Source organism: Lichenostomus cassidix, chromosome 4A, assembly GCF_008360975.1.
Source record: "Lichenostomus cassidix isolate B80296 chromosome 4A, HeHo_3.0, whole genome shotgun sequence".
In the NCBI taxonomy this organism is placed as follows: Eukaryota; Metazoa; Chordata; class Aves; order Passeriformes; family Meliphagidae; genus Lichenostomus; species Lichenostomus cassidix.
Genome location: NC_139485.1, coordinates 12278745 through 12287648, shown reverse-complemented (window position 1 = coordinate 12287648; position 8904 = coordinate 12278745). Strand labels below are relative to the sequence as shown.

The following is an 8904-nucleotide window of genomic DNA, read 5'->3' as shown; positions in this document are numbered from 1 at the left end:
TATTATGTCTGTGATTTTTTGGTAAACAGAAACAAAGAGCAACTGTTGGACTCTGGTCCAAGGGTTCAGTGGTTTAGCAGGGCTTGTTTACATCTGTGTATGTGTCTGTGTGCTGGCTTGGGGACTGGAGCACCTTGGTGTCAGTGTTCCTGAGGCCTCTGCCCTGCTAGACTCTAGGAAGCAGAAGATCAGTGGAAAAATGTCGGTTTTGACAAGTCTTTCACGCACATAGTTCAGACCTGTCACAGCGATGTCAAAATTCATCAGCGTAGTGAACCTATTAAACCTGGGGCAGAGCTGAACCATCTACAGCTCCAGTTCAGGAGGCACAGCCAAGCCAGCCCTTCCAGGGAATCTCTCCTTCCCTCGCGGGGCACTTCGGAGCTGGTGCGGGTGGCAGCGCGGGTGCCAGGGGGGAACTCCTCGGGCCGGCGATGCACGGCTCCGGGCAGGGGAGCTCGGGGTGCCCATGCCGGGGGCAGAGCCGGGGCTCTCCGCGGGAGGGAGCGCCCGTGCGGGGCCGGCGGGCGGGCAGCCCCGGGCTCCGCTCCGCCTCGCTGGGCGGGCGGATCCCAGCTCCTGATTTTCCCGGGGGCTGCAGAGGCTTGTCCCGGCCCTGCGCGATCCTGCTTGGCTGCCGCCCTCCCCGCCTCCCTCCACCTCCTCCTCCTCCTCCACCACCACCCCATGTGCTTCCTGCCGGGCCAAGTTCGCGGAGCGCCGCCGCACGCCGGGCCAGCGGAGCGGAGCCGCAGCGGAGCGGGGCGCAGGGCAGCGGGCGCGGCTGCTGCGGGGCGCGGCGGGGCAGGCTCGGCGGAGCGCCGGCTCCAGCCTCGGGGCGCGCTCGCCCGGCCGCGGCGGCCCCTGCCCGCCCGCACCATGCCGCGGCGGCGCGGCTGCCTGCCGCCCCTCCTGTGCGCGCTGGCCGCCCTCAGCTTGCCGCTGCTGCTGGCCGCCGAGCCCCGCGCCAAAAGTTGCTCCGAAGTGCGGAGGCTCTACGCCGCCAAGGGCTTCAGCCAGAGCGAGGCGCCCAGCCACGAGATCAGCGGTGAGTCGCGATCGTCGCTGCCGCCTTTGTGCGCGCTCGGCCCGGCCCCGCGGAGCGCGGGGTGCGCGCCGGTCCCCCGCCCGGCTCCTCCCGGCCCGGCTCGGCTCCTCCCGGCCCGGCTCCTCCTGGCGGCACGGCGCGGGGCCCGGAGCTCGGCTGGGGCGCGCTGCCCGGCTCGGTTCGGCTCCCCGCAGCTCGGCGCCCATCCCGCTCGGAGGGTCCCGGCGCTGCCCGCCCCCTGTGCCGTGCCGTGCCGTGCCGGGCGGGACCGCGCCTGTTGCCGGCCCCGTTGGCGGCTCGGCGGCGGGGCGGGCGCTCCTGCCCTTGGGCCGTTCGGCCCGTCCCGCTCCGGTGCCCGGCGGCTGCTGGCGGAGGGACCGAGACATGGCTCCTTTTTTTTTTTCCCCTTTCTTTTTTTTTTTCCTTTCCTTTTTTTTTTCTTTTTTTTTGTCTTTCTTTCTTCCTTCCCTCCACCTTCGTCCCGAGGTACTTGCGCATCCCGGGGACAGGAGTGCTCGCAGCCGGCAGCAGTAGGAAATGGTAGCTAATGTGCTCACACCCAAAACATTTTATTCTTTTTGTTTCATCCTTCATCTCCCTCCCAGGGCCGCTGCTTTTATTTCCCCTTCTGAATGACCTACTGGACCGCATTCTCCGCGGAACAAAGGAAGTGCCTTTTTAGCTGGAATCCTCGGAGACCACCAAGGACTCCAGCTCATGCACTGCAATTTCGCACTACTTTCAACAATAACAAAAATGCATGACTGAATGGCTCAAAAATGTGGAGTGTTGGAGGCATTCATTTCGGTCTGGGACACTGTCACAACACAGACAGACCCCAAGTAAATACCTTTAGACGTCTCAGATAGAAGCTGGGGGTAATCTTTACCATTGGTGTGCCCTCCAGATATGCATACATTATCCTTTTCACTGACAAAATTAAAATCATTTCAGTCGCTTGTGCTTTTATATTGTCAGACTAATGATATGCATTTAGCCTACATCTGTTTGAATAAAATTGCAGGCCCGTTTACTTCTCCAAGAAATATTTTAATGAGAAACGTCTGACTGGTTGCAGTTAAAATACTCTCTCCCCTTCACTCTGCCTGCTTTGTAAAATGGTCTCTAATAAATAGTCTTGGATTTGATTTGAGTCCAGCCCTCATCGGTCTAGGATCAGGATGTGAGCAGACTTCCTCTTAAGTCCAGTATTGGGAAGGTTTGACCTAGTCCTTATTTTATATATTGTTGTTTAAGATGACTTGGTGAGCTTTGGAGAATGTCAGGAGTAGATCATGCTGACAGGGCTTCCATTTGAAGCTCTAAAGCTGTTGTCTGAGAAAAGTGATGAGCAAGGTAAGATTATTTGACAAAAGAAGGGCTTTCTGCAGTGACATGCTGAAAATATTGGCTGGGTTGTGTTACTATTCCAGGGGTGCAGGGAGTCTGTGTCTGGCCTCGCTTGGAAAGCAACAGGTCTAGCAAAGTTGCATTTTAAATGTAATCCTGCTCTGCGGGGTGTTTCAGAGAGGGTGGTGGAAGTCTTTAAAGGAGGCATGCTGTGTACAGCTTTAAAGTGTGGTGTACCTCAAGTGCGACTGAATTGAAAATTAAACCTGGAGTGGGGTGCTACACCTGCTGCAGTTTCACATTCCCCTTGTGAATTCATGTGGTTTTGGTGTGGGTTGTGTTTAGAGGCTCCGGATCTCCCCTCTTGCTGCTCATCTGGTGTACACAGACAGAACCACTGCTGGTGTTGAATTTTCTCAGAGTGGGAAACTTTACCTGCCATTGTCTCTCTTGGATCAGCACAGGGCACTGGAGTGCTGAGGTCTGGCACCAGGGTAAGAGGTCTGTGGTGTGTATTGTGTCTCCAGAAACGAGTCACTTGCCAAAGCTTTGATTTCAGTTGGTGTTTCAGGTGATAAGTGGCTGTGTTTTCCATCAGGAGGGTAAGCCATTTGGAAAGGCCGTTACCTGGGCGCCTGGCTAGCGGTGGGAACGAGATAAATGTGTGTGAGGGAATGAGCCATGTGCTCATTGGGGTGGTGGAAACTGGAGTTATCCCGTTGGGGTGGTGGTGGAAACTGGTGATTTCTGCTTGGTAGCACCTCTCTGCTCACTAACTGTGGTGGAGGACAGGCTGGGGAGGGTTCAGTGGGCTGAATGGAATGACGTGTGGACACATGGTTGTTACTGGCATGAACTCCTGTCTGAAGTCCATCAACTTCGCTGTTAGACTTTTGTACTGATTTGATGGATTATGCTTGCTTCTTGCATTCTCTTAGCAAGTTGCTTTAGATCACAGTGCAGAGACAGCTTCCTAGCACCTTTCCAAAAAGGTGTCCTAAAAGCTGTTGCAAATTTGTTTCTGTGTCGTGATTTCTTTGCTGTCAGGGATTAGTGATCCTACCAAATGTTGGCCTTGAATTGTCAAATTGAAGCACTTGGGTGGTGCAGGCAGATGTGTCCCTGCACTGGGCTATGTGACAGCAGGTGAAACTCATCCTCACTGGAAGGGCATGGGAGTCATTTGGGGTTTTATAGCATCTCACATGGATATTTTGGCCACGTTTATTTTCTTTTGGAGCAGTAGGTGTGTAGAACTTTTTTCTTTCAAGGAAATGCCCATTCCAGCAGGCATTTTATCTGTATCATTGCTATTTCAGTGGCATTAAAAGGCTGCTCCTTGTCCATAATTACCCAGGAGTTCACTTTAATATTTATTTAGACCAGGTTTAGGACCTAATTAGAGTATTCATAAATAGCAGGATATATCTTGCTGAAGTATCTAGGCATTTCTGAAAGAACAGCACAGCTGTTCAACTCTCTGCTTGCTTGATAAGAGGTGTAAAATGGGTTATTTGTGGTGTGGGACATAGAGAACTTGTTTCCTTTTATGTAGTCTTGGTGTTAGAGGTATAAAGACAGACTAATGCTATAAAGTCTGTGTGGAAGCATTTCATAATTTGTGGCCCTTTGGTGTTGCTTTGTACCCAAGTGTTCTTCAATGGCTGCTGCCCCTATAGCCCTGTGATGTGTGTGTGGCAAAGCTCCTGGCAGTGGTGATATGCAATCTTGCTGTTGCTGGAGAGGTCAGTGCTTGCACAGACCTGATCTCTACATGGTTGGTTTGTGAAACCTGACTCTTGAGAGCATGGAGATAGTAGCTGGTGTGGGCACAGCACCAGCCTGTAGCTGCTTTTAAGATGACTTTGACAGTTTCCTGAGGACAAGTCACATCCTGGAAAGGTCTGGGTCCCGGAGGCACTGACTTTGTCCAAACTCTACCCAGAATGTGTTGTTCCTTATTGAACCCATGTGTGTCTGGGCTGTCAGGGTGCTGGGGCCAAACTCCTGGGAGTGACCATCTGAAGGGGCTGCTTACCCTGGTTGGTCTGATGGGGCTGCAGAATGAAATGCAAAGTGAGCTGGTGCGGTGGCATCCGGAGACCCACAGTAGGTGACTGATTTAAAAAACAAAAAAACTCCCAACCTTTCTTTCAAAGGGCTCCTTCTTGCCCTCAGGTGTTTAACAGACGGAAATTCCTTCCCTTTTCCTGCTAATTGGAAGAAGTAGATGTTTCTTTTCCTGGATTGAAAAGGAAAAAAAAAACCATCTTGCCTGTTGGTGGAAAATATAGTCAGTTAACAGGCAAAGTTCCTGCAGCAGTGTAATCCCTTCTCTCATTGGCACTGCTGTCCTGGCAGTGGCGGGGAGCACAGAGCAAACCTGGAGCTGCCTCTGCAGGGAGCTGGGTGAAAGCAGCACCCTGTTCAGTCTTAGTGAAGTGTTCAGTGTAATTAATCTCTGTTTAAACTGAATTAATTGAATAGCTGCATTTCTTTGTGAGAGCAGTTCTTTCCCCATGGCAGAGGAAATCGGTTGACCCTTGATTTTTGGACTTCTGGGACTTTGCCCAAAGTAAATTTGGGCTGGTGTGCTCACATGTCCTGCAGGTCGCTTGTCCCCAGTGTGTTTTTGGCTGTCAGTAGGTGCCTCAGTGTGCTGCCCTTGGTCAGTCAGGAAGGCTGCTTTGTTGGCATTGTTTGTTGTGGTGTAACCACAGCCAGCAACCAAGCCTCGCACAGTCACTTGTTCACTCCCCTACCAGTAGGATCAGGGAGAGAACCAAAAGGGTAAAAGGTAGGAAGCTCCTGGGTTGAGAAAAAGACAGCTCAACAGGGAAAGCAAAAGCTGAGCATGCATGCAAAGCAAGGAATTAATTCACTGTTTCTTGGGCAGGCAGATAGATGTTCAGCAATCTCCAGGAGTGCAGAGCCACATCACATGTAACAGTGACTTGGGAAGGGAAATGCCATGACTCCAAATGTCCTCTCCTTTCTCCTTCTTCCCCCCACTTTATATATGACCATGATGTCATATAGTCTGGAATCTCTCTTTGGTCAGTTGAGGTCACCTGTCCCAGCTGTGTCTCTTCCCAACCTCCTGCGCACCTCCAGCTTCCTCTCCAGCATGTCAGTACAAGAAGCAGAAAAGACTTTGGCTCTGTGTAAGCCCTGCTCAGCAATAACAAAAACTTTTCTATATTATCAACCCTGTGCTCAGCACAAATCCAGAACACAGCCCCATACTAACCACTGTGAAGAAAATTAACTCTACTCCAGCCAAAACCAGCCCATTGTTTTACATGTCAAGTTCAGCAAATGCTTCTTTAGTTTTCCACATACTTCTCTTCCATGTGGCGAGAAGCGCTGTGTTTCTGGATCCCCTCCAGGCCGGTGTTACTGTGCTGTCTGGCACTGCTGTGCCTGCTCCAGTCGGTCTGCACGTGGCAGCTCCGGGACTTTGTGTGTTAGGAGAACACCTGGTCATCCTCGAGGTCTGTTGGGAGGTGTGGATCGCCCTGACCCCCAGCTGTACCGTCTGCCATGACTCCTGTCCGGTGAAGGCAGTGCTCCTTGGCGGGCAAGGGCTTTTCTCTAGCGGCGGAGTGACCGTTGGAGAGAGAACGTCCCCGCGGCAAACACAAGCGCTGGCATGGAAAAGTAAACGAGAGAATCGCTTGAAGTATTTTTAGCCGCTTCTAATGTCATTTAGCAACTGGAAACAGCGGGAGGGGGGAGCTGGCAGCGTGCGAGTTGCCCGCAGGCCACCGAGGAGCGCCCTGGCGTCCGGCGCTGGCGGCCGTGCGGCTCGGTGAGTGCTGGCAAGGGCTGGCTCCCGGCTGAGTCACGGCTCCGCCGCTCGCCTGGGATGCTCGCTGCTGTCTCCCTGCGAATGTGCAGCGCGGGGTTTGTTCGGCTGCCGTGTCCTAGCAGCCGGCAGCGCGAAGCATGTGGTTAGCAGCGACTGCTCGCAGTGGTCCGGGCTGAGTGGGAGTATCGTTTTCCTTGGCAGACGCTTCATAGAAAGTTCTGTTTTTTCTGCCAGAATAAGCAGTCATTGCATTCCATACAATTCATAGTCAAATTATTATCTATTGTTAAAATTGCCTTAATTATCAGATGTTTCCTTAGACGTGTAGCTGTTTTTTAAGAGGCTGAATAGGCGTGTGTACATTGTGCAAAAGGCCGGAGCTGCACAATGTTTTCAGTACTGTTTTGTAGTTTCAGGGAGATTTTCTGTGGCTTTCGTATGTCAACAGGCTTTTTATTCACACTGAAACAGCAGCAGAGCGAGGCCAACACGACAGCCAGGAGCTGGTTTGGGTCTCTGCATCTCCCCTCTGACATGGTATTTCCTTGGTACCTGTGAAGCCAAGGAAGTTCAGGATGATGCATCACTGCTGTGTGTATGGGATGGCTCTGATGGAAGAAGGTCCCAGACAAGCATTTTCTGTCTTGGAGTGCAGGCACCATCTCCTCACTAGAGCTGGGACCTCTGTGAGGAGGTGGAAAGGTCCCAGTTCCTCGAGGTGGTGATATCTGTGGTCTTAGGCTGCTCCTGGTGTTGGATGGTGGCTTGTGCAGAGCCCACTGTCCTGGTTCTGTGCGGTGGGTTGCCAACCCTGCATAGAGGTGGAAGGACTGCCAGTGCTTCTCAAGAGGTGTCACACATGTGGTTCTCATCTCTGTCCCCTCCACCCACAGCCATTCCCCTGATAGACGGATGCTCACTGTGGACTTCTGTGGATGTACGTGTATGTTGAGTTGCACAGGCTCAATCCTTGACATCTCCTGCAGGTTTGGGCGACACCAGGATGGAGCATCAGAATTATTCAGTCTGCTGCAAAATTCTTAGCCTCCTCATAGAAGAGGAGCAATCCTCAGGGACCTGATTACTGGCTTTTGTTCTGCTTTTTTTTTCTTCTTTTTTTTTTTTTTTTTCAGTGGGGGAAGGAAATTCTTGTTAGCCAGAGAGGTCAGGATGTGTCTCCTCGCCGGCGGCCAGGCTGAGAGCGAGCTGCCAGTCCTGGTCTCCCGGGCAATAACCTCCTTGCATTCCTCACATTCCTCCTGCTTTCTCTTTCTTTTGAGATTATGAAGATAACTTCCTTCTCCCATTGCTAAGCAATGCAAGGGCCCAGCAAAACTCTTCAAGTTTCCCTCCTGCTTCCTAAATTATCTCATGTGCTCCAAGATGCCCCATGGCAAACCCCTCTGGTGCCCTGAAAGGTGCAGTTTGTGCTCTTCATTGGGGTTTGTGCATCTCAGGAAGAAAGCTGCTCTGTGTATTCTTTTTTTAAGTTGCCAAGTGTTTTAATTAAAAGAGATTACTACTTTGTTGTAGCCCATTTTACGTGCTTCCTGGTCTGTTAAAGAAGTGTTTAATGAAACTGTTTTCCTTTTCTAGGAGAGATTCTGGGCCATCTGTGTTTTTCTTTGCCTGTGTAGAATACCTGCAGCCCTGCAGAGGCTGTGGCTGAAGCACCATGCTTGTGCCAGAGGATTTTCTTCTTGTTTACGTCTTTCTGGTCTGGGAAAGGTGCTTGGATAAAAATAGCATGTTGGGAAGAGGGGACCTGGTGGGAAAGTGTTGGAGGAAAGTGGTGGGAAAGAGCTGGTGGCAGCCATGTGGGCTGTTGGCAGGCTTTGCCCCTGTGAGGATGTGGCTGTGGTAGTTTTCCTAGGATGGTGTTTTCTGTTTGAAAATGGCTATGGTTGGCACAATCATCTTCTCTGCAACTTCATGCCTTGCAGTTTGTCACCTCTCATGTCTCTGTGGGTCCCTGGGAGAGGAGGGAGGTGGGATGGGGAGGAGGTGATGGTCCCCAAGGGCAATAGTGCATCACCTCACTGGCAAAGTGCCTGAAAGAATGGAGGTGGTGCTTAAAAAGTATATGTGGGGATACCAACTGATGGGCTCAATCTTCATTAAGGGCTGCTCAGTGTTGATTTTAATATGAAATTAGAACTGTAGTGCCTCTTTCCCAGTGCAAAGCATTGCCAGATTCCCCACACCCCCAAAAAACACTTTTAGAAATACTTTTTTTGTTGTTCATCTTTTAAGCAGAGAGAAAGAATTAGTTAGTTTCCTGTCCTTCTACTTGTATTTTCTGTGGCTTACACAACCAGTGGCTGATGGACTTGGATTTGTGGGAGTTCCCTGTGAGGGACTTCTCTCTGCAAGCTTTGGTGTTGGAAAGGTATGTGGATAGGGAAGAGGGGCTGCCCTGAGCAAAGGATTTTGAAGGAATATTTCTCTTAATGTTTCCAGTTTAGAAGTTGAAAATTGTCTGGATTTTAAGCAAATTCAGATGGGAGCAAACAATGATGAAATGTTTAAAATATGTTTGAACATTTTTGTGGGAAAAGGAACAGTTCTTATACAGGCAAGGCTGCAGCTTTCAGGAGGTGAAAATATGTGGCCCTTACACATTGTCAGCATTGTTGCTGCTTTTTTTCCCCCCCCCTTCTTTTTCCTTTTTTAAAAATGCTCATAGGAAATTGGC

At 51.1% G+C, this 8904-nt stretch overlaps 1 protein-coding gene across 1 annotated transcript in view; it reads left to right on the top strand.

Annotated features, from left to right (window-relative positions):
- Positions 1-672: 672 nt before the first annotated feature.
- The window catches only part of GPC4 (glypican 4), a 66703-nt gene continuing 58471 nt past the window's right edge, over positions 673-8904 (top strand). Inside the window, exon 1 of the mRNA XM_085060554.1 lies at positions 673-1048. Coding sequence (XP_084916680.1) covers positions 688-1048 — 361 coding nt within the window. The 5' untranslated portion in view covers positions 673-687. The remainder of the gene's footprint in view (positions 1049-8904) is intronic.